At 40.0% G+C, this 26,534-nt stretch overlaps 1 protein-coding gene and 1 pseudogene across 1 annotated transcript in view; one reads left to right on the forward strand and one right to left on the reverse strand.

The window, feature by feature from the left end:
• The window catches only part of DNAAF10 (dynein axonemal assembly factor 10), a 99,561-nt gene extending 77,833 nt beyond the window's left edge, over window positions 1-21,728 (reverse strand). The window contains 1 exon segment of the mRNA XM_045077920.1: window positions 21,270-21,728. Within this exon segment, the coding sequence (XP_044933855.1) occupies window positions 21,270-21,272 (3 nt within the window). The 5' untranslated portion in view covers window positions 21,273-21,728.
• LOC123391381 lies at window positions 15,903-16,294 on the forward strand (annotated as a pseudogene).
• Window positions 21,729-26,534: the final 4,806 nt, after the last annotated feature.

The raw sequence follows: 26,534 nt of genomic DNA on the forward strand, positions 1-26,534 counted from the left end.
TCGATCCTTATAATTCTTTCATCCTTTACTTAGTCCTCTTCTCAGATCTCTAATTCCATGAAGGCAGTATTGTTTTATTATCTTTTGATACTCCTTGCCAGATTTAACACTGTCCTTAACTTATGTAAGGAAGTATTTTAGAGGTGCATGTAAAAATCCAGACAGCCTTAAGGAACTTGGTTTAAGTTGCATGTTAAGCATCAATGTATTATATAACATGGTTAAGATTAAGGACATATTAAGAGTTTCAATAAATTCTTTTAAAAATTCAATTATTAAAGAACTTTTGATTTCTGCTTTCCTTAATGCTCACTTTTCATAGTGAGAATCTATTAAGCATCTGGCTCTCCGTACACTTGAAATAAGCAAGCAGTACTCTAATACATAAATAGTATTTATAGTTCCCAAGAAGAGCCTATAACCAAATAAGACAATGTTGTCACCTCTTAAAGTCTCCTAAAGATAAATGTCTACATAATCTGACAGCAGGCCTTTCGAAAATAGTCTAAACTTTACAGCATGCATCTATAAAATTTATTTTTATTCTCTCACATCTAGACATTTCAAGATAAAAGTAACTCTAAACAAAAGGAGATAAGAGATCCAAAAATAGTTTCTTCATTTCTTTCCAGAAAATTTTAGAAATTATATTTCTATTCTTCCTGATTTAATGTGTATCAAAATTGATAATCATAAAACAGTAAATTTTAAAAATACTAAAAATATGGATTTGAAAGTTAGACAAATGTTTTCATCTGCTGAAAGACAAAGTTTGCCCACTACCCACAATTAATGTAATTTTTATAAGGAAATCAATTTCTAGGGTAAAAATCACTGACCATCTTAATGCTCCAGGACAGATACCCCTTAATTTCAGAAGTATAAAACAAGATGTGAAACTGTGTATGGGTAAATTTGGGTGAAAGCAAATGGAAAGATCAAAGGACAGAAGCAAGAAATAAAAATCCCTGGTTATCAGTAGACTTCAAGGACTCTTCCAAGTCTCTGCATCAAGCTGAGTTCACGAGTACCCCTCCCTCTGGACACTGATTTCTCCAAGCAGGAAATAAGAGAAGTTGATTAGATGATTTCAAGGGGTCCTTCCAGCTGTGTTTTGGGTTTGTGGCGGGTTTATTTTTTTTGTTGTTTTTGGGTTTTTTTGTTTTTTGGGTTTTTTTTGGACTACTAATGAAGATGCTACTAGGGAAGGGAGGGAGAACGGGAGAGAGAACACAGACAATGTCAAGAAATGCCTTCAAGCATCCTGTTGGTCCAGGAGACCAAAGTTTCCGAATAGAGTATACTTAACTTTGTATTATGTTCTTTTGTAGGCCAGTCAACAATCAGTATAAGAAAAGGAAAGGCAAGGGTACCTGGGTGGCTGAGTCGGTTAAGTCTCTGCCTTCAGCTCAGGTCATGATCCCAGGGTCCTGGGATAGAGCCCCACATTGGACTCCCTGCTCAGAGGTAGCCTGCTTCTCCCTCTCCCTCTGCACCCCCCACCCCCACCCAATCTTTAAAAAAAAAGGCAATGAATCTCAGAGGCAGAGTTGTTAGCAATACAAATCAAACATGACCTTGGTTATGGCAACAAATCTGGCACCAGGGATCTTGTGGATACTTTATAAAAATTAGCTATGATGCTATCATATGGCAGAAATTGTTCATTAACACAGTATGCCATTGTTAAACAGTGACTAGTTTTCCAGCAGAAGTCAATAACATCTATACTTGTCAAATTATTTTAGGAGGAAAATAAAACCCTCAAATTTTTTAGACTGATAAATGTTGCCAAAATTATACTCCATAACTTCACCTAGCCAATGTTTGAGGGTACATAATATGTTAACGATTTTAAAGACCCTACTGCATAAAAATATAAAGACCCTACCACCATATGATGGGCCCTGAAATAGTGATACATATTATTCAATCTCACAGTTTACAATGTGTCCATTCAACAGTATCTAACCTAACCAATCCTATTTGTCTTTTCCACCCAAAATTAACCATGATTTTTGTATGTTTCTCTTGTATCCTACAATCTTGCTGAACTCATTTATTAGTTCTATTTTTTTGTTGTAGATTTCCCAGAATTTTCTATATAGACAATCATGTCATCTACAAATAGGGAGTTTTCTTCCTTTCCAATCTGTATGCCTTTACTTTTTTCTTGCCTTATTCCAGTGGCTAGAACTTTTATCACTATGTTGAAAGACTGGGGAGAGCAGGTTTACCTTGTTACTGATCCTATAGGAAAAGCAGTCAGTCTTTGCCATTAAGTATAATGTTACCTATAGGTTTATATAGATATTCCTTATCCAACTGAGTTAGTTTCCCCATACATATTAATTTTTTAAAGAAACTATGAATGGGTCCTGAATTCTATTAAATGCCATTTTCCATCAAATTATGTGATCATGTGATTTTTCTTTAGCTGTTAATACAGTGGTTTAAAAATATTGAGTTTCAAATGGTGTATCTGTGCAGTGACACATACTTGCTAATGATATTCAATTTTTTTCCCATACTGCTTTATTTTCTTAACCATTTTCTTAAAATTTTTGCATTACACTGATACGGGTAAATTGATAGTTTTTGTATTGCTTTTTGGAGGTGGTATCAAGGGAATGGGGACTATTCAGATTATTTAATTCATATTGGGTGAAGGGTGGTACTATGTATTTTTCAAGGAACTGGTCCATTATACCAAAGTTGTCAAAATTATGTATGAGTTGTTCATCGTATCTCCATATTATCTTTTCCATGTCTGAAGGGCCCATGGTAATACCCTACACATCATTCCTAATACTGATAACTTGTTTCCTCTTCTAATCCTCCTAGTCTTGGTAGAGTTTTGTCAATGTATTTATCTTTCCGAAGAACCAGCTCTTTATTTCATTGATTTTCTTGTTTTTGTTTTCAACTCCACTGATTTCTGTTTTTATCTTTATTTCTTTCTTGCTTGATTTGGGTAGATCTTGGTGTTTTGTTTTGTTTTGTTTTGCTTTGTTTTGTTTAAGATTTTATTTACTTTTTTTGGGAGAGAGAGAGTGTAAATGAGATTGAGAACACAGGCCGGTGGGGAAAGGTAGAGGGAGAGGGAGAAGCAGACTCCCCACAGAGCAGGGAGCTCAATGTGGAGCTATTCCCCAGGACCTCGGATCATGACCTGAGCTGAAGGCAGATGCTCAACCAACTGAGCCACCCAGGTACCCCTTGATTTTGCTTTTTTTTTTTTCTTCTTCAGGTTCATGAGATGGGAGCTCAGATTTACACTTTTCCCATCTTTTCTAAAATGCGCATATAGTGCTGTAAGTTTCCTTCTCAGCACAGCTTTACCTACATTCCACAAATTTCAGTAAGTTGTATTCTTTATTTTTAATTTAAGAGAGAGAGCAAGAGGGAAGGAGAAAGAGAGAACACAGCAGGAGGAGAGGCAGAGGGAAACGCAGGCCCCCCGCTGAGCAAGGAGCTGGATGTAAGACTGTGACCAGAGCTGAAGGCAGATGCTTGATGAACAGAACCACCCTGGAGCCCTCAGTGGGTTGTATTTTTTTCCCCAATATAGTTATTCTCCAGTGCACGGAAACATAGAAAATACTTATTAATATTTTTGAATTATCACTGAAATATGCTTTTATAATTTATAAAGTAAATCCCTTTTTGTAATGTCTTTGAAAAAATGTATTATGTTCCAAACAACTGTTATATGAACTTTAAACATAGTCCATTTGCCAATTAATCTTCCTTTTTATGCCAACTCAAAATTTTCCAGGACTGAAACTGAGTGTATGCCCAAAAGTTAAGAATGATACCTTAACAAAGTGTTTGGTCCACTGTAAGCAATTAATGAAAGGGACTTAAGAATTTAAGATTTCATTCCCAAAGGTGTAAGACACCTCTCAAGTAGCAACAGACACATGATAAAAGCTTTATTAAAGCAGAGATCTTTCTGAAAGTGTAGGTTTGCAAAAACAAACAAAAACCTACTGGCTTTTTTCATCTGGTTTGCCTTTTAACAACGATTACATTATTTTCATCAAATTAAGACAATTCTTTACATAAAGGCCTAATATCCTTCAGACATTTCAGGTGCACTAATTTCAATTTCAAGAACTACCTTAGTTCAAACTAAACATGCAGTACAATAAATGATACTCTGTCTAGTTCTCATGGACTTTTTATAAGGTAAAAGCTGAGGAAGAGATCTTTAAAAGTTAGTTTGTAAATATAGATATGTATGGAAAAAAAGAAAGTTTACCAAATACAAAAAAAAAAAGAAAAGAAATCACATTAAGGTGTGGGGCATTCTTTTAGAGACTTTACATACATTATCTCATTTATCTTCCAAACAATCTTCCAGGTAGATAGTGTCTAGAATATTTACTGTCTAGCCTTTTACAGAAATAGTTTTCCAACTCCTTCCTTCACCTGAAGAACTGTAAGGTAAACGATATCCTTTGAAAGGAAGCAGACTTTTGGTTATGGTAAAGTAGGTAGAGAAAATATTTTTGTGAAGAAGCCGACAACACAGGGTTATAGCTACATAATGGTGAAGGAGGAAATACAGTATAACATGAAAAACCAGATATAATTTTCACTGCCTACAATCTCATCAGTAATCACTGACTTCTCAGAATACCAAATAAAATACTGAAATGGTTTTTACTACATAAGGCCCAGCTTCTGGTGACGGAAGGTAAACTAGGGACAGTTTATAAGAACTGCCTTGAAGGAAGGTGATCAAAAGGTACAAACTTCCAGTAATAAGGAAGTAAGTATTAGGGATATAATGCACAACGTGATGACTAGAGCAAACACTAGTCATATATATCTAACAATCTCGCTGTATGCCTTAAACTTACAGGGATGTATGTCAACTCTTTCTCAATAAAAAAGTGGGATTTGTGCAGAGAGGGGGTGGGGAGGATACACTTAGCTGCCAGAGTTAGAAATTTGGTCTTTTTCTGGTACGCAAGAAACATGGAAAAGACAATGGACCTTATGAAAAAAAAACCTCTAGGGGCGCCTGGGTGGCTCAGTGGTTTTTAAAGCCTCTGCCTTCAGCTCAGGTCATGATCCTAGGGTCCTGGGATCGAGCCCTGCACCGGGCTCTTTGCTCAGCGGAGAGCCTGCTTCCTCCTCTCTCTCTCTCTCTCTCTCTCTCTCTGCTTACTTGTGATCTCTGTCTGTCAAATAAGTAAATAAAATCTTTAAAAAAAAAAAAAAAAGAAAGAAAAGAAAAAGAAAAACCCTATAATGAGACTTGCAATCTAATAAAAAGAGACACTTGAGGAAGTGCTCCCCCTTTTCTTCAGGCAGGTGTTGGTGTCTGAAATTGTAGTGGCCCTCTTTGGACAGTGAAGCTTTAATGTAAACTGGACCTATGTCCCTGATGAAACTGGATGAACTGTGAACCACACTGTAACTCTGATTCTAGGCTTCTCATTTTGTGAAATGATACATTCCTCGTTATTTAGGCCACATTTAGTTGGGTAGGTATTCTGTTACTCAAAGCCCACCACTCAGATACATTTTCTACATTGTTAATGAGTATATTACTGGACAGAGAGTAACACAGGACAGAGAGTTACACAGAAATCAGAATGAAAGGATTATGAAACCCAAATCTGCCCAAAAAACAACATACTGGTTTTTAGTACATTGATCTTTAAAAATTTAAACAGGGCAGCCCCTGGGTGGCTCAGTTGCTTAAGCATCCAACTCTTGGTTTCAGCTCAGGTCATGATCTCATGATCTCAGGCCCCCTGTTGGGTATTGCACTGGGCGAGGAGACTGCTTACAAATTCTCTCTCTCCTTCTCCCCCTCCACCACTCTCCTGCACTCTCTGTCTAAAACAATGTAGAATAGGGGGCACCATTAAGCATCTGCCTTTGGGTTGGGTCATGATCCCAGAGTCCTGGGATGGAGCCCGCATTGGGGTCCTCCTACTCATTTTCTCACTCTCTAATAGAATAAAATATTTAAAATAAAAAATAAAAATAAAATAAAAATTTAAACGGCATTTTGCATTCTATCAAGCATCTTAGGTAATTACCTTACTCAATACCCACAAGAACTCTGAAATCAATCAGTCTGGTGGCCATTTTATAAACATGTATTTATTTGTGTCTGTTCATGTGTGTGTATACATTCAGTAAACTCAATTACAGATCTTCCAATTCTCTAACCCTGCATGTTCCACCACATCATATTATATCTCAACATAACAACAAAATGATTATTCTCTCAGCACTTAACTGTTTCACATTATCTGTAAGTAACGAGAACCAAATGAATAATAAAAATGTCCGAATAGCTACTACATGTCAAATTCAAACTGGGCAAGCAAAGTGATCAAAAGAAATCTAGCACCTTATAATGGCGTTATTGAAACATTTATCAGCATGTATGTATGTACATGTATATATATATTTATATATTCTATTGTATTTTAATTTTAATTACATACACATACACTACTTTTTTCTCCATATCCTGACTCAGTCTATGAAGTGAAGTCCCTGGGAGTTTTTTTTCTTTCACCTTTGTACTCAACACTAAGTTTGATATGTGTAGAAGGCAAACACTAAATTAAGAAATGTTCACTAAATTAAGAAATCAAAGATTTAGAGTAACAGTCTCATTTTTTATCAGCTGTTCAAGAATATATCTAGTACAAAAATGTTATGATAAATCAGCTTAATAAAAATGTTATTTACCAATTCTGAGTTTCATTTATGAAAAAGTCTACTTACCACTTAACAAATAACATTCTCAAATGCAACTAACAATTTACTCAAATATGTTAAAAAATCTTGAAGCATAAAAGAAGTCCTGTAACTTTTAGAATCTACAGTTTCCTTTCCAGTAGCTTTCCCATTATGCTAATACACTTAAGCTTTCTAATTGTTTATTCATAGGACTTCCACAGACCTCCCTAGCCCTAGACGATAAATATACCTAACCCAGTTGCACCTTTGCTGGCTTGTCTACTTATATGTATCCATCATTTACATTTATATTCCTTGAGAGATGCTACAATGGTAACTAGCTTTACAAAGATGAATAAAAATGCATCCCCTGCTTTAGAGGAGTGCACAGGTTAGGGTAAGCAATTACACACAATGAAATATGGTATGTACTATTATGAAAGTTATTTCCAAATAGCCATTAATTGCTGGAGGGAGCTGGAGATGTTTTCACAGAATGCCACTGGAATAGGATCTTTTTTTTTTTAAGATTTTATTTATTCATTTGAGACAGAAAGATACAGAGAGAGAACATGAGCAGGGGGCGGGGGGAGCGGGGGGGCAGGGGCAGTGGGCTCCCCTGCCCGATGAGGGGATCGATACCAGGACCCAGAGATCATGACCTAAGCCAAAGGCAAATGCCCAACCATCTGAGCTACCCAAGTGCCCCTGGAATAGGATCTTGATGTCTGCCAGACAAAGGAGCACAGGGCAGATGGAAGAAAAAGTAAAAAACAAAGCCCCAGTAAGTTTTAAAAAAAAAAAAGAGAGAGAGAGAGAGAGATGAGGCACTTGAGAACTAAGTAGTCTGACTTGGTTATAGCATAAAGATAGCTAGAAATAAGAATCAGAACATGAGTGTCAGCAAAAGACTTTACATTTTTTAAAGTTTTCATATATTTTTTTTTAAGATTGTATTTATTTGGGCGCACCTGGGTGGCTCAGTGGGTTAGGCCTCTCTGCCTTCGGCTCTCTGGGATCGAGCGGCACACTGGGCTATCTGCTCAGCAGGGAGCCTGCTTTACTCTCTCTCTCTCTCTGCCAGCCTCTCTGCCTACTTGTGATCACTCTCTCTCAAATAAATAAATAAAATCTTTTTTTTTTTATTGTATTTATTTGACAGGGAGAGCACAAGCAGGGGAAACAGCAGGGAAAGGGGAGAAGCAGGCTCCCCACTGAGCAGGGAGCCCAATGTGGGGCTCGATCCCAGGACCCTGAGATCAGGACCTGAGCTGAAGACAGATGCCTAACAGACTGAGCCACCCAGGCAACCCAGGCAATTTAATTTAATTAAAATTTAAAATTTTTAATGTAAGATGTAGCACTGACTTTCAAGTAAGGCAGTGACATAGATTTCCTTTTCAGAAGGAAAACTCTGGTGGCAATATGAAAGACAGAATGAAAAAGGAAGAAACTGGAGGCAAAAAGAGCAAAGCATTTAGTAGGCTACAGAAATGATCCACATGAGATCTAAATGAAACCCTAGCAATGCCAGTGGCAATAGGGATAAAGAAGCTGATTCAAGAGGCACAGGAGGATCTAAAAGGGAAAACCGTTTGCTATAACATGATACTTATCTTTCTGAAAAAACTTCATGCTCTTAAAACTACACATTAAAAGTAACATGGCTTAGGGCACCTGGATGGTTCAGTCGGTTGAGCATGCGATTCTTGATCTCAGAGTCCTAAGTTCATGCCCCACGCTGGGCATAAAGCTTACTTTAAAAATACATAAATAACATGACTTAAGGAAAACAGAGTTGGAAGCAGACACTAAAAGCCTATGCATTCAGAGTACTAACAAAACCAACAAAAATCCTAATTAAGTATAGTTAAAGATATACTAACTAATCAGTATGGCACTTTTTAAAGGTACAGATGAAAGTAACAGAAAAAAGGGGTATTTGAAACTAAGTTAAAGAAACAAAAGAAAAAGGGAAAAACATCTGAGGGAATTATACAATAAACTGTTCCAAATAGGTGAATTTGTAATTCACTCACGCTGAGTCAAGAGGAAGAATGTGGGCTATATGGATAGTATACAATACTGTTATTCTTCAATAGCTTGCCACTTTTAACTGCTAGTGTTTTGGATTCAGCTGCCACTACTTAACAGCAAGAAGCATTAATACACTGGGAACATTTTAAATATATTTTCCTCTTTTATCAGTAGTACATGAATCAAGGTGGAATTTCTCAAAAAAATCCCTCTAGTAAGTGACTTATCCTCCCACGCCCACACCAGGTCAGGCCACGTATTCATATGTTATACTCTTCCGGTACAAGATGCAACTGATGACTGCTTAAGATGTAAATAGCAGTAAAGGGGAGAAAATGGCATACCAGGTTTCCAGATATGAGTGAATGAACAGATACTGTTTCTAGGAAGAAAAATTAGGGAATAATGGAAGCATGAATAGGAAGACAAGAATGAATGTGGTTTTAGTTATGATGAGCTGAGGTGACTGACAGACACCCTCATTTAGATAAGTATCCTGTAAGCAGTCAGATCCATGGACTGGAGCAGAAAAGAATAATGCAGGCTGAAAGTATGAATCATCAGTACACAGAAAATGATGGAACTTTGGGAATAAACAAAGAATATATGCATTCCCTCAATTCACTCATTCAACAAATATTTATTAAATTCCTGTAATATGGAGGGATCTATGCTGGCAGCTGGCATAACAGAGGAACAGTCTGACCTGGCATGGGGGTGGGAGGCTCAGTTACTTCCTTGAGGCACTTTGAACCATTCCAAACATAACCTATGCAAAAGACTGATGGTAGATTAAACAGATGGCAGAATAAATCTAGCATACAATACTGAATGAAACGTTAACAAGACCAAGTTGCTAGAGTATAAAGAAAAAGCAGGAACATGGAAAAAGCTGAAGTAAACAACAAGTAGAGCCCATAGAGTCCATGTGCTACATTAAGGTGATGTTAATCCTATAATATATAGGGATTTTAAATGGGAAAGTAATATTTAAGAGGGCCTTGGACCAAACCCAGATGAGAAGCTACCAACAAAGATTAAAAATGGTCAGAGATGTAGAACAGCAACTAGCAGAAAATGTCACAGATGCCAAAAAAGGAAAGAATTCCAAGAGTTTCCAACAAGTTCCAACATTATCAAAAACTCAAGTAAGAAGAATGAAGAACTAAATATATTTAAAGAGTACCAATTGGATTTCTGAATACTCTCTATTATCACTACAATCTGAGGTGCTCTTATTCCCATTTTACACTACTAATAAGGTCAAGAGTTTATGGTATTCGTTCAAGGTCACACAGCCAATGAATGACAGAACTAGAATCTAAATTCACATCTTTCCAACTCCCAACTCCGTGCTGGTATTAGAAGATTAGTGCCAACACAATAACTCTTCAGGGAACTGCAGATACATAATCATTCTAAACCAGTGCTACCTAATAAAAATTTCTGCTCTGTACAGACAGAAATGTTCTATATCTGCACGAATGCAGGAACCATTAGACACAAGGAGCCATTAAGTGCTTGTAATATAGCTAGTGTGGCTAAAGAACTGAATTTATAATTTTATTTAATTTTAATTAATTTAATTAAAACGTAAACAATCACATGTAGCTACTAAATAGCACATCACAAATCTAGACTGTAGTATATTGAAAATAAGAAAATGAGCATTAAGAGTCATAAAAGAGTCAAGAAATATGATGGTAAAGATAGTGACAGCCACACAAGGCAACAGAGTTTAAGTACTGATTGTTCATAAATTCATTATTTATTCGAAAAATACTATTATGAGTTAGTTTATAATTCATAAAATTCCATTTGTTAGGAAAACAGTTGCAACACAGATATAAACTCTATATATAGATATAATAGAAATATATCTATATATAGATACAAAATCATGATTTCCCTTATTACCTATTAGCACTTGTTCTTCCTGACATTCCAAATTTTATTAAAGACTGCCTTACAAGTAAATAATATTACAGGATGCCAGCTTATTGCACACCTGTAACAGGAGATTCCTTGTGGCATCACACTCGGGCAGATAGGATAAAAAATATATATGTATCAGCCTTGAAACTAGGCAGATTAAGGATTAATAAAACTGCTAACAGCTCCATTAAGGCCAATGATAAATAAAGATCTGATCTTTTCTGTAGGTTGCTATGCTTCACAGTCTTGTACTTGGGTTTCAAAATGCCTATCTAATTCTCACACACAAAAATTAATACTATGTATTATTTACAAAGGACAAAAGAGAGCTGGTTAGAGTACAGATAAGTTTAATAATGCTAATAATGCTACCAAAACAAGTCAAAGTGTCAATCTCACAGAAATGTTTTTGGGATAGCAATAGATTACAGATAAGTTTAATAATGCTAATAATGCTACCAAAACAAGTCAAAGTGTCAATCTCACAGAAATGTTTTTGGGATAGCAATAGATTATCACATGGCCCTCCTTGTAACACCCCTAACAAAGGGCTCTAAGTGACAAAACAAAACTCTAAGGAAGGAACCTATAAGAACCTACGGACTGTTGAATTTTCAGTGCTCAATTTTCAAAGGTTTCCTATAGAAATCTCCAAATGTCGAAAAAATTTTTATAGTACAAGATTATAAAAACCAAAGACAAATCCAGAAACATATTAGTTATACCTCATTTCAAAATTTATTCCTGTGCCAGATCTATGCATTAGCTGTCAACTCATGACCACAAAAAAAGTATGGCAGTTCAAAAAAAAAAAAAGTATGGAAGTTCAAGGAGAAAATTCAGAAAAGGAGAGTAGATGTGAGCTGTTGAATAAAAGGTTTATTTGGAAGTATAAAAGTGTGGAAGTAATTTTAATCTGGCAAGCCTGAAATAGAATAGATGTCTGATAGACTACACTTTGGAGATAATTTTCTCCTTTTAAGAAATGGTTATTCATTTTGTTAACACTTACTAAGGTCATAAATGGAAAAAGTAAGTACAAAAAATTTTGAAATAAATTATTTTCTTGGGGGACTGGCTGGCTTAGTCAGTACAGCTGTGGTTCTTGATCTCAGAGTTACGAACTCAAGCCCCAAATTGCATGGAGAAATTACTTCATTTTTTTTTCTCTGAAGAGTTAATTTTGCAGAATACTGTCATAGTTAAAACCTTGTTAAAACTCAAGTCATTACAAAACTGCTACCTGATCAAAAAATTATGCTCAATTGTTGAGTCATGCTTACAATGAAATAGTTAAAAACCTGGGAATAAAACTAACTATAATCAGTCAACTAGAACATGGTACTGTTAAAATCTCTTTAAAGTTGACCTTTATAATCTTTTAAATAAGAACTAATTTAAAAAGAAATTAATAAATCCATATACTGTCCCAAGTTTTAAAAAAAGTAAAAAAGGAAGAATACAACCCCACCCCCAAAAAAACCCTCCCTTTCATTAAAGTACACAACAAACTCAACAGTGATCAATACAAGAAAAAGGCGTGCCCTGAAGAGGCTCACTTGCCATGTTATACCTTCTGGTATAAACCGAGTTTTAAGCAAATGTATTAACAGTGTCTTTACAACTTCAAAAAAAAATTAAGACTATCAATCCACAACTCTATGTTCCCCTTATATAAAATAGGTACTCAGAAAATGGGTTTTTTTAGACCTATGTAACTTTGTCAGAAGTTATTAAAACAAACACTGACAAAGTATTAACCTCTTTTCTTCTTAATACTCCTTTTTCTTACATTCATTCCCTAGGTCACTGACTCACTGGTGCTCACTCCTGTGTCCACTTATTATTTAATAACATTTACTTAATACCCTATTAACTGCATATCAAATCTCCCCCAAATCAGTATTATAATCTTTTCCATACTCCTCTCTCTCAATCTCACCTCATTTGCCTCAGCCTTTAATCTCAACTTCAGATGATCTTGCCTCAAACTATCTTGAATTCCTGAGAGAATTTAGGCCACCTCCCATGAACTCCATTAAAACTATCTATTGCCATGCCTACTCACCTCACTCTTTGATATTTTCCCCCTCTCTTTTGATGTCCCTTCTTTCCCATTATCCCTCTTCTTTCCGTAACTTCTAGTACTCATTCTAGGACTCATTCCATTAATTATCCTTTCTTATGGCTCCCTTGAGTGGGCTTCTCTCGTAAATCTAAAGAATACCAAAATCTGGGTGCCTGGGTGGCTCAGTTGATTAAGCGTCTGCCTTTGGCTCAGTCATGATCCCAGGGTCCCAGCCCCTCACTGGGCTCCTTGCTCAGCGGGGAGTCTACTTCCCCCTCTGCCTCTCCTCTCCAGCTTGTGCTCTCCCACTCACGCTCTCTCATATAAGTGAAATCTTTGAAAATAAAGAATACAATTCTAGGGCACCTGGGTGGCTCAGTGGCTTAAGCCGCTGCCTTCAGCTCGGGTCATGATCTCAGGGTCCTGGGATCAAGTTCCGCATTGGGCTCTCTGCTCAGCAGGGAGCCTGCTTCCTCCTCTCTCTCTCTCTGCCTGCCTCTGCCTACTTGTAATCTCTCTCTGTCAAATAAATAAATAAAATCTTTAAAAAAAAAAAAAAAGAAGAATACAATTCTATCCTAAATAGAATTCACCCCAACTGTAAAGCAGTAAGGTTAACCTTTTTTTAATAAATGTCTCAGAAAAGGAACTGACACCCATTGCCTCCACTGTCTCATCAACACTCACTAGTTTATTCCACTTACTCATTCACATATTCCTTCTTTAAACACTCCTTAATATCCAGTATATAACATGTATTTGTAATAGAACAATGAAAAAACAAAGACAAGGCCTCTGCATTCTCAGTGTTTACTTTCCCCTGCAATCTAATTTCTATTACCTAGGATTTAAGTGAAGTTCTGTCTTAAAGATTATGATCTCTGTAACAGTTTTCATTTTTATTTCCTTCCCTCTCTTGTTAACGGATTTAAGAAAAAATCTCTTAAATTGCCTAAGGAGAGTTCTATTTCATCCTACCTTCTTGGGTAACCTCAAACTATTAATAATTCCATCTTCCCCCTCTGAATACTCAACCACACTCCCTCTTTCCAGGCTATTCCTTTTACTCCAGAATAAATTCTTCCTCATACCTAAACTCCATAGCTTTTATCTGGTCTCCTTTTAGTCAAAATTTTAAAGAATATCTATACTCAATGTTTGGCCTCCCATTCATCCCTCAACTCACTGCATCCTGGCTTTTCTTGTTACCAGTACAAAATGGTGTTTTCTTGTACTGTTGCCAGGGTCACCAGAACTCTCCTGATGCCTCCAAGAACTTTTAAGTTCTTCTCTTTCCTGATCTCTGTAGTATCTAGGCACTGCTGACTCCTTCAAATCTGACATCACTCTACTAATTTTCCAACACTCTCTGGCAATTTATTCTCAGACAACCTTTGGGGATTGCTTAACCTCGATTTACCTCTTAAATGCAGCATTAGGGTTTACCCTCTTCTCATTTTACATTCTTTCTCCATAGGATTTCATCCAGTTTCATGGCTTTAGCTACTAAGAGACCCGGACAGACAATGCTCAAATCTTTAATCCTAATCCAGATTTCTCTTCTGAGCTCCAGACACAGAGATCCAATTACCTGTTCACCATTTCCACCTAGATGACCCACGATTACTTTCTTTTTTTTTTTTAAGATTTTGTTTCTTTGAGAGAGAGACAGAGAAAGAGCGGGCGGAGGGGGGGGGGCAGAGGGAGAGGAAGAGGGAGAAGCAGACTCTCTCCCAGCTGAGCAAGGAGCCCCACACACAGCTTCATCCCAGCACCCTGGGATCATGACCTGAGCAGAAAGGCAGACACTTAACCAACTGAGCCACCCAGGTGCTCCAATCCACAACTACTTTAAATTCAACATGTCCAAAACAGAAATCAACATTACTTCCTCATATCTCCTTTTCTAATACCTCCTAGGCACAGAACATGCATTTCTGAAACAATCCCAGATGATGCTGATGCAGCCAGTTCAGGATTCACACACTGAGAATCACTGTTCTAACATACATTACCTCTTCCTACCTTCAGGTTAACAAGTCTCCTCTATCCTAGGCCACGATATCTATGCAGTAAGCAGCATTAATATTTCATAGCGCTCTATCTGACTGAACTTACAGAATCTTGCAATACAGCATCCCAAGTATTAATTACCAAATGATGAGAATGCTGGAGATAATACGACAGTCATCCGAGCAAACTGCAAGTTTCTTGAGGACAGGACATTTCTTATAGCTGTAGAACTGAATCTTACCCATTAGGTGCTCAATAAATATTTGCTGAATGGATGGCACAATCATCTGTCCAGTCACCGAAGTCAGAAGCCACACACTGCATATACCTTTTCTTCCTACAATCCAATAGTCACCAAGTCCTCTCTTCTACCTTCCAAAATGTGTCTCATACCTGGTCTCTCCTCTTCATTTCAACTCTTCCTATAGTCTTTTAAGTCCTCACATTAGTACTGTAACAATTTCTTAACTGGCCACCATACCTTTATTCATTTATCCTATTTTATTATCCCCATGGCCACCAGGCTGATCTCTCTAATAAGACAAAGGAGACAATGTCATTCTCCTGCTTAAAAATAATAGTTTCCCACTGGTTTAGGAAAAAACTTTAACTCCTTCATATGATATGCAAACTCTTCTATGATCTTGCCTCAATCTAACTGACCACCCTCCTTCTCCTTTCCACCCTAACCCTCCACCCTCCAGCCATACTGAACTGGCTTATATATATTATGCCTCTATTGCTTTAAACATAAAGTTCTCTAGACCACCTCTCTCATTGGCTAAATACTCATCCTTTTATTTATTTATTTATTTAAAGTTTTTTTTTTTTTTAAGATTTTATTTATTTGACAGAGATCACAAGTAGGCAGAGAGGCAGGCAGAGAGAGGAGGAAGCAGGCCTCCTGCTGAGCAGAGAGCCTGATGTGGGACCCGATCCCAGGACCCTGAGATCATGACCTGAGCAGAAGGCAGAGGCTTTATCCTCTGAGCCACCCAGGCACCCCAATACTCATCCTTTTAAAACTCAGCTCAGCTCCTTCCCTGCAACCACTGAGCTTCGCAGAGCCAGAGGCTTGGGTGCAGTCAAGATTCGGCTACACTCACTAATCCACCGCCACGGCACCATAGCCAAGGAAGACATTGCTGCTGAAGGCATAATGGATGTTAATACTGCTTTACAAGAGGTTCTGAAGACTGCCCTCATCCACGATGGCCTAGCACATGGAACTGGCAAAGCTGCCAAAGACTTAGACAAGCACCAAGCCCATCTTTGTATACTTGCATCCAACTGTGATGAGCCTATGTATATCACGTTGGTGGAGGCCCTTTGTGCTGAACACCAAATCAACCTAATCAAGCTTGATGACAGAAGAAACAAGATGAATGGATAGGCCTCTGTAAAACTGACAGAGAGGGAAAACCCCATGAAGTGGCCGGCTGCAGCTGTGTGGTAGTTAAGGGATATGGTAAAGGATACCCGGTAAAGGATGTCCTCAAGGAATACTTCAAACACAAGAAATGAATAAAAAATTTGGTTCTTGTTCCAAAAATAAAAATAAAAAGACTCAGCTCAGACACCATCTCTCTCTCTTGAGGCAGCTTTCTGGGTGCCATTTATCTCCCTGCCCCATCCTCATCCCAGTTCAGATTAAACCTCTCCTCTGCCACGTACTTCTTTTTTTCTTTTTTTAAAGTAATTTCTACACTCAGTGTGGGGCTTGAACCCACAACCCCAAGATCAAGAGTCACATGCTCCACTGACTGAACCAGCCAGGCACCCCACCCCTACACCAAGTACTCAAGCACCCTGTGTTTAGTCTGTTAATAGCAAGGGCCACAATGCATAGTTGTTTTGTTTGCTCCATGTAATTAAGTTCCTTGGAAATTACAAATGTGTCTTATGTTTGTACAGTCAGTTTGAGGTATGTCAACAGATACTCAATTAAGATTTAAATAAACATATTCCTCGCTATTTTCTAAATAGTGGCTCTCAAAAATTAGCATATAACAGAATTACCAGAAAGTTATAAAGTTTAGACTGCTTGCCTCCATCCCCAGAGTTCTGGATTCAGCTGGTCTGGGTAGGACCTAACGAGTTCCCAGATGATGACAATGCTGTTCCAAGTATCAGTGCTCCAAATAAAGTTTTCTCTATCTCCAGGATTTAAAGAATCTTTTCCTAGATGCCTCCAACTCTGCCTTCTGCAATCTTAACAACCTTTGTAGACCCAAGTTAATTTTCACCTACTTCATAAAACTTTCCCTAATCCCAGATAAAACTGATCTTGCTCTTTCCTCAATTTCTATTAGGCTTTGTGTGCATTACTCATATTGTAACTTGGACTAACTTTTTTCATACCTACTAGCATTTGATTATTTTCTAAACTTAAATGAAGATAGAAGACCTACCTTAGACATTTTAATATCTTCAACAACCAAGCACAGTAACCAGTGAACAGCAGACAAAAGCTACAAGTATTTGTGATATGAATGAATTCCTGTTGCTTGACCAGCCTCTAAGCCCTCTGACTTGCTTAATTCTCCTGGCCCAAGCTGACCTCCTTATACTGCCGTGTACTTTTGCTTGCCTTACTACCTAGAACGATGCCTGATCTATCCACAGTTATCTGTCCCACACATTGCTTTGCTGACTGATCCTCAGCTTCTTTACCTTACAATCTATGCCCTTTTAATTTTCTCATCCACTATGGGACATAATGAACAGAGAAATTTTCTTCTCATGATTACTGTGAATTTTAATTCTACAGGTCATAATACAGAGGTTGCTTACTTTGTTGTTGCTATACAGCCTTTGTCACAGAATCTGAACTAAAATACATTGTATGCAACTCCAACTGCAGGTATCACGAACAGCAATAAATGTTTTGAATTCTGTTTACAGATTGGAAATTATTTTATTTTAAAGATTTTATTATTTGTTTATTTGAGAAAGAGAGCACAAGCAGGGCAAGCGGGAGAGGGAGAAGCAGGCTCCCCGCCTAGCAGGGAGCCCAATGAGGGCTCCATCCCAGGACCCCAGGATAAGGACCCGAGCCAAAGGCAGATGCCTAACCAACTGAGCCACCCTAGCACCCCAGATTGTGGAAGTAATTTTAATAAAAAGTTCAAAAACACAAAGACATAAAAACATCATTTATAAAATTAAAGCCAATTACTTACACACCACATTGATATATGCATCCAAAATAAAATTCTATTTTTAAATTATACTAAGTACATGGTGAAAACTATTTCTGATGCATGAAAAGTTAACTAAGTTTCTAGAAATGCTCCAAAAGGGGGGCCTGGGTGGCTCAGTCAGTTAAGCATCTGCCTACAGCTCAGGTCATGATCTCGGGGTCCTGGGATGAGCCCTACATAGGTCTCCTTGCTAAGCAGGGAGTCTGCTTCTTCCTCTCACTCTGTGTTCTCTATCTCTGTCTCAAATGCATAAAGTCTTTAAAAATTAATTAATTAAAATAAATAGAAAATAAAGTAAAATAACGCCCCTACAAAATTTACTCCTCCAAAAATTACTCGGAGACTTTTCAATCATACAGACCTAAACAAACATTCTTCTGTTCAATCATTTTATTCTTTTTCTGCATGGCAGTAACTCTGAAGTACTCTTATCTAAAACAGATGCCTACCCAGAGAAAAGAATTGTGAAGACATCTAGTTATTTACTTCAGTAAACATACACAATTTTATCAGACAACTGGGAGGTGGGTGGATATTCCTAGAAGCTCGGTACTCAAGTGTGTGTCTGTGTATGTAAAATCTTCAAGCCACCTGCATGCTCAGCAGTTTAAGATTCAAAAAGAGATGGAGGGAGGGAAAGACTTGACTCCCAGGTAACTGGGGCACCTGGGTAGCTCAGTGGGTTAAGCCGCTACCTTCGGCTTGGGTCATGATCTCAGGGTCCTGGGATCGAGTCCCGTATAGGGCGGGCTCTCTGCTCAGCAGGGAGCCTGCTTCCCTCTCTCTCTCTGCCTGCCTCTCCGTCTACTTGTGATTTCTCTCTGTCAAATAAATAAATAAAATCTTTGAAAAAAAAAAAAAAAGAAACTACGTTTAACATAGCAACTAAAATAAATACCTACCGGAAAGGACTGTTGGTAAATTCAATTCAATCTTTTCACTTACCCCTTACTTGAATTAATCAGTGATATTTGTAAGTTAATTCATAAATTAAAACCCCCTGACAAAATTGTCAATATGGTCATGATACTCAGTAAGAGTTATAATAAAGTTTTCCAAAGGGAGTGAAAATTTTCAGAATTCTAGGCTCCATTAACTAGAAAAATGAACCAGATCACTCCAAAGCCCAAATTATGTGAGTTAATTAATATCCCATACAGCAGAGTTGACCTGTAGGTATGGTCTTGATACCTTGAAACCAGTGCTGCATTCAACAGACTAAAATAATTCTAAGGTTGGGAAGCCAATGTCACAATAAATTAACTAGGTCCTGAAAAGGTATTGAGAGAATGGCAGAAGAAAGAAGGAAAAGTAAATCAGAAAATACGGAAAAGAAAACTGGAAAGAGGGAAATAATGACCTAGAAGAAAAAAATATCAAAAGATAAACCTTAGAATATTCTTTTAAGATAAGAAAACACTGAGTATGAGGAAAGTAAATTTAAGAGCTAAAAAAGAATTTCCCAAATTCAATCTGTTGGTCAAAAAAAGGGGTGGGGGGGTTCCTGAGGGGACGCTACAGGGGAAAAAAAAAAAAAACACCTGGAAACCAGCTCATTCTGATGTATAACAGGTAAGCAACAAAAGGCTGGGTCATTATTCCTCACAACTTATTGTTTACAAATGCTGGTAAAAACATTCACTGCTATGGTCAAAGATCTTCAAGATCATGACATTCAAGTAAAATATATATATAAGGAAACGGCAGTAAAGCACTCAAATGCAATTAATAACTCCAAAAAAACTATGCCAACAAAAAGACTGCACTATTAATGGCCTTGATCTAAACTGTTTTCTGTTGTACTCTGGAAAAACCAAAAGTTTTCTAACTTTGGGGGCCAAAGCTGTCTCTGAGCTGCCTTCCAAGTTGGCCGGGAAAAACTTCCTCCATATATCACTCACTAATCATTTATTAAGTCTCTTCATAACCTGGATTTTAAGTATACTGATAAGTGCACTTAATCATTTGTCCTTTATTTTAAATAAAAGCTGACTTACTTGAATTTTCTAGTGTCACTTTGTTCCTTCACAATCCCATCGAACTGATTTTAAGTTGCCGTCAACAGGATTTCTCCCTTTGCTAATCCACCGCTCTATTTTGAAACACTTAAATTCTACATCCAGGGTGAAATACAATCCAAGAAATTACCCAACGTCAAACAATCGGTCTAAAAAATCTCCTGACAACTGTTGGAAGACTCTTGGAAAAAGCTGAACAACCGAATCACATGTCTGAATATCTGACACGTATGGAAGAGCCCTGCGAACTTTTCCTACTCCGTATACAATTCGCGATCGCAGAGAGGAAACCGCAGCGGCTACCCGGGGCGAGGGAACCGGTAAGGTAACAGGCTAAAAGGGCGTCGTTGATTTCTTGGCTACAGTGACAGAGGCGGGAGACACACCCCTAGCGTCGGTTTGAAACACTACAGCAATGAATTCTACCTAGGGATTACTGCGAGGGTAAGGAAAGACAAAATTTAAATCGCCATGATTCAAAAACAACCACAAGCGAGACTTAGGAAGGTAACAAAGGAAACGAAAAGCCGTGGACAGCCAGGAAGCGTTGAAAACAAGTATCCCCGTGTATCAAAGACCGAGTTAGAGACTGCGTTTTCAGGACTATACACCTCGGACCTTTCCGGTTCGCCCGTGCAGAGAGAAAAAGCAGCGGCGAAAGGAACCCCGTAAGGTCTGCAAACAGCACCAAAATACGAACAGGAGAGGGGAGAAGTAAGTGGCAGGATCCCTGCGAAGGCTCACTGCTGGAAAATGGAGTGGGAGAGAGAACAGCTCTGGAGAGAAAGTGGGTCTTATATAAAAAGCCATTTACCACGTATTATTTCCCCAGAATTCTGGAATGTGCCCGAACTTGAAGGAGTGAGTCTGGGGGGTGGAAGGGGGGGGGGGCTCCACGTGCAGGAGGGTCCGTAAAGAAGTAGTGCAGGGCGACGAGGGGCCAGGGCCAGGCGGAAGGCCGGGGAGGAGGGGGTCGAGGCCGGCGCGCGCGGAGGGAGGAGGCGGAGGGGCGCCCCGCGGGGGCCCGGGGGCGGGCGCGGGGGCCCCGCGGTCCTGTCAGGCAGCCGGCCCACCGCCTCCACCCGCTGCCGGCCGCCAACGCACCCGGACCGCTGAGGGCTCTCCCCGACCCTCCGCGGCCCCAGCTGGGCCGGGTCTCTCGAATTTTCCACTGGGGGAAGCCGGCCGGGGGTATCGAGGCTCGCCCCCGCCCCCGGCCCCGGCCCTGGAAGCGGCGGGCGGAGGAGGGATGGTGCAGTGGGGAAGCAAAGGTCTCACCATTTTGCTCGGCGGTCGGCGGCTCGCGCGGGAGGAGAAGAGTGTCGGCGCTCAGAAGGGCTCCCGCAGGAAGCGGCGGCGGCGGCCCAGCTGCGCCGGGCTGTGGCGGCTGCGGCCCTCGGGACGCCCGCGGGGGAGGGGGTGCAGGTTGGGGGAAGGGAGGCGGTGCCTCGGGGCCCGCGCCGGCCGGGTGACTGGGCACGCGGGAGCGAGCGGGGAAGAAGAGAAATTAAGGTCGAGATTCGGAGACAGAGAGAGAGGGAGGAGAGACAGCGAGAAAGGGGAGAGGCAGAGAGGCAGAGAGGAAGGGGAGAGGGGGGAGAGGGGGCCAGGCGGCTCGTGGGGTACAGCCTAGCTCTCGCGCCGGAGCCGTAACGGACTCACTGCAGTGGCTCGCGCTGACCCGCAACCTCAAGGCACGAAAAAGGGGGAGGGCGGGAGAGGGAGGGGAAAGCGGAGCGCGGCGGGGCGGAGGGCGGGGGCGCGCGCGGAGCCGGCGGGGGGGCGGGGCTTCCGCGAGCGGCGCACATCCGGGAACCCGCGCGCGGGCTCCGCGGCGGCCGCCGGGGTGCTCTGGCGAGCTCTGGTTGGGGATCGCGGAGCGCGCGACCACGTTCTCCCCACCGTGGGCCGCCCTTTGCGTGCGGTGCGGGGGGAGGACAGGGACGGGGGCGCGGACGTCGGTGACGTCGCGTGGCGGAGCCCTTCCTGTCATGTGGCTGGAGGCGGGCAGGTGGGAGGAAGGCTGGATCGGGAGGAGGAGGAGGAAATGCGAGGGTGCAGTGAGAGGGAGGAAGTGCGAGAGGTGCCCGAGCTGTGGGCGAAGGCGTACTTGGTTCCAGGAGTAGGAACCTCGTGGGGGAGGAGCCGCAGATGAGCGGCCTTAAGGTGTCAGAGCCACCCAGGCAGCGCACCAAAAGAACAAAAACCAAAAAAGAGGACTATCCGAGCCCTGGAGCTAGAAGAGGATCCGTTTGCTCAGGAGGATTGCTATCTTTGCATCAGTGTACCGACTTGGACCCACTACAAAATGGCTCGGCGCATCTAGACTGTTTGTTGTCACCCCGGTGCAGCACCCGCAGGCCCACACCCCAGTATGAGCTGGCAGGGTCAGGAGCCAGGTTGGAAAGGCAGGGAAGAAGAGCCAAAGCTAGCTACAGCTTGAGACTTGAGGAGCCACAAAACAGCTGAGTGGAAGGACTGCTTCCCACTCCCGCAAAGACTTCCTCACCCAGTTCTGTATTTTCCTTAAACCCTCCAAGCTGCCGTTTGACGAGGTGCCCAGTGTTTGTTTTTGAAACACATTCGAAGATAGATTGCCCACTTATCCCTTTAGTAGGGCTGTATCTACTTTGGTGGCAATTACCATTCCCAGAAAATTCAGGCTGTAATGGGAAACGCAAGAGCATAAGGAAGAAAGTTATTGGGGGCTGGGGCGGGGTGTGGGGGGGAGCCGATGGGAGAGATGTGATAAGGCTAGTGAAGAAAACATTTTGCAACTATTTTAACCATTTATTCCTTTTCAAATTTTTTATAATCTTGAGGCTTATGTGTATGAAAGACGGGGAGATAATGTTTTCTGAGTGGTCAGAAACTCCTTATTGACAAATCTTTTGAATAGTTTATAAAAAGGTGTAGTGTTTTTAAAACAGTCTTGTTGATGCTTCTCACATAAGAGTGTTATTCTTTGTGGTAATTATTTTTTCATGATAAGGGTGCATCTTTTCTAAGAGGCTCAGAGTCGTGCCCTCGGTCTCTCTGTCTCTCCCTCTCTCTCTTTTTCTAAGAACTACTTTGTGTCCAGATGAACAAAGAAAAGTAACTAAAACATAACAAATTGTCTCATATGGTAAATGCTTCAAGGAAAGACCAAGAAATTACACTGTTTCTTCTGCTATTTAAGTTTCTTATATGTGTTGCTGTTTATATAATAGTATGTTACCTTCTAAAACGGAAAATTCCCTAAGCTAAAATGTGTGTCATTTATGTTTTTTAGGTATATATTTTTTTTAAGATTTTATTTATCTATTTGACACAGAGAGAGAGATCACAAGTAGGCAGAGAGGCAGACAGAGAGAGAGGGGGAAGCAGGCTCCCTACCAAGCAGAGAGCCGGATGTGGGGCTCGATTCCAGGACCCTGAGACCACGACCTGAGCCGAAGGCAGAGGCCTAACCCTCTGGGCCACCCAGGCGCCCCGAGGTATATTATTTTTAATTATTCATCATAAAATTGATATGCTCAGTTTTTAAAAAGTAGTATGTAAAAAAATTCCTCCCCCTTAACTCCACTTCTTAGAGGTAATCACTGTGACTGCATTGGTGCATATGTCCTTTGGACATAATGAAAATTAAATTCTCATTTTGACTGAGGATTAAATAGCAAGAAAGAATTTGACTTACATGGGATTCAGTAGATTTAGAATAACCCATAATTTTGTGAAGATTTGAGCCAATTTAGACTACCATCATTCAACAAGTATGTACTATGAACCTAACTCGGAAATTCAAAAGCTAGGCACTGTGAAAGATTGGTTAGCCTCTGTTACTGACCAAAGCATGAGACACAAGGGCCAAGTCTACTTGGTCCTTCTCATCCTACAGATCTCCCAGATAAACATGATTTATATTCTCAGCCTTGTGTATACTGCATAAAATACAGACATATTAGCAGGTTCCATTTCTGACACTGAAACTAGGCTATTCTGAATCCACTGAAAGAGGCAAACCTAAACTGTACCTTTAGTATACAGGTTTTTGCCCTAAGGTTCAAAAAAGAAAGTATAATAATCATTCCTCTTGTCTCTTTCCATTAAGTTTTAGTGTAAAGCTTAGTATGGGAGGGGCCAGGGACCAAATAGTCCTGCAGCAAGTATACATGTTTTTGTTAACTAGGTAAGTGAAAGACAAAGGACATAGCTAACAAATGGATCTTTTCCTGGAAAACTTAGCAACTAAAAGATGACTGTTGGGGAGTTTTTTTTGTCAGGTAGGTTGGAGGGAGACATACTTAAGACATCCCAGTTAAAAGAACAGTAACAGTCATGCATGAGGTAATGAGAAATACTAATGGCAAAGGAAAGGAAGGAGTAAAGAAAGACATGAAGCAAAAATGCACTGACAAACTTGGCGGATGTAGGGAACAAGGAGAGGAAGAAATAAAAGAGGACCAGTTTGGGGTGCCTAGGTGTTCAGTTGGTTAGGCAATTACCTTCGCTCAGGTCATGATCCCAGAGTTCTGGGATGGAGTCCGTCTTCAGGCTCCCAGGTTGCTGGGGAGTCTGCTTCTCCCTCTGACCTTCTCCCCTCTCATGCTCTCTCTCAAATAAGTAAATAAAATCTTAAAAAAGAAAAAAAGATGACCAATTTTAGTTTGGATGACAGAAAATAATGATGTTATTAAAAGAAATCAGGAAAAATTGGGGTGCTGAGTGGAGAAAGATGTGTTTGGATTTAAGAATGCTGATTTGCTGGGGCGCCTGGGTGGCTCAGTGGGTTCTCTGCCTTTGGCTCAGGTCATGATCTTAGGGTCCTGGGCTCTCTGCTCAGCAGGGAGCCTGCTTCCCCCCCCCACCCACCCCCCTACCAGCCTCTCTGCTTACTTGTGCGCTCTCTGTCAAATAAATAAATAAGATCTTTAAAAAAAAAAAAAAAAAAAAGAATGCTGAGTTGTTGATGAGAGATCCCAGTTGGAGCATCGAAGTAGGAGCTAGAAGTGCAGGTTAGGAGGGAGTAGGAAATCAACTTCAAAATAGGTTGAAAGTGAACTCTTCAAATTTTATCTTAGAGATAGGAAAAAAGGAAGAATGCAAAGATAGTAATTAAGTAGCTCAGCAGAAAGCAAATTCAAGAGAAAAAAAAGTTTTAAGAAAGAATGTTTATAGTCCTATTCAACCACAAACAGCCTCAAGCTTCAATGTCTCCACGATTATCTTTAAGAAGTTTGAAATGTCCCAGGAAACTTTATGTATAGAGTCTCCAGATCATTGTGATATCCAGAATCCACCTTATTCTTTTTTTTAATCTTTTTTTTTTCTTTTAAGACTTTATGTATGTATTTGAGAGAGAAAGAGAGAGAGAGAGAGGAGGGTCAGAGAGAGAAGCAGACTCCCCATCAAGCAGGGAGCCCAATACAGGACCTGATCCCGGGTCTCCAGGATCATGACCTGAGTTGAAGGCAATTGCTTAACCAACTGAGCCACCTAGGCTCCCCAGAATCCACCTTATTCTTAAAGGACTGGTGACTGCCATTTATTCATATATAAGATTTAAGGGTGACAGAAGAAACAAATTACCACTCCTGTAGTTGTTGAAGATATGCCAGTGCAGTATAACCCCAAAGTGTCCACACTTTTATTCATGATTATACTGACTAATGTGAACTAGAAACCATGTTTAATTTTATACTCTCATACATAGGATGAAAATGCCAATTAAAAAAGAGAGGGGCACCTGGGTGGTTCAGTGGGTTAAAGCCTCTGCCTTCGGCTCAGGTCATGATCCCAGGGTCCTGGGATCGAGCCCCACATCAGGCTTTCTGCTCAGCCGGGAGCCTGCTTCCTCCTTTCTCTCTCTCTGCCTGCCTCTCTGCCTACTTGTGATCTCTGTCAAATTAATTAATTAATTTAAAAAAAAAAAAAGGAGAGCCAGTTAAAACAACTTGAAAGTAATGTCTGTTCCTTTGTAGCACATGTTTGTTGTTAATGAAGATTTAGAGGAAATGTCTGCCTCTCCTCCTAGATAAAACCTATACATCCCAGTTCAAGAATCCCAGATTTAAGAATATTTTGTACCTTTTACCACATAGTTTCACACCACAAAATTCTCTTTTGGTGGGCGTGAGGTTGCATGGGGAATAAATCGCCTTCCTTCCTGGAATCCTCTTGTAGAAAGAGCAGGAATGTCACCTCACCCCTTACTCAATGGGGTGGTTGAGGAAGGGTTCCTCAGCACCTGAGAGAGCATGGAAGTAGCTCCTTCCCTTCTTGCTAAGCAGCAGAGGTTTGAGCCAAGGATTCTATATTCCATCTTGGAAACTCATTTCTCCATAGAAACCATTTTACAAAGAGTTTTATAAACAATGGCTTTTCTGCAAAAGACTATTTAAATTAAAATATAGCTGAAACTCTGCATTTGCTGTTAAAAACATAATGGTAGAAAAACAATGCTCTTTTTAAAAAACATATGGCTTTATGAATTAATGAGTTTGGGGAAAATGTATACCAATTACTAGATGAAATTCTTGAAATTTTAAGCGTAAGTATTTC

The sequence above is a fragment of the Mustela putorius genome, unplaced genomic scaffold, assembly GCF_011764305.1.
Source record: "Mustela putorius furo isolate JIRA1106 unplaced genomic scaffold, ASM1176430v1.1 tig00000224_pilon_pilon_pilon, whole genome shotgun sequence".
NCBI lineage: Eukaryota > Metazoa > Chordata > Mammalia > Carnivora > Mustelidae > Mustela > Mustela putorius.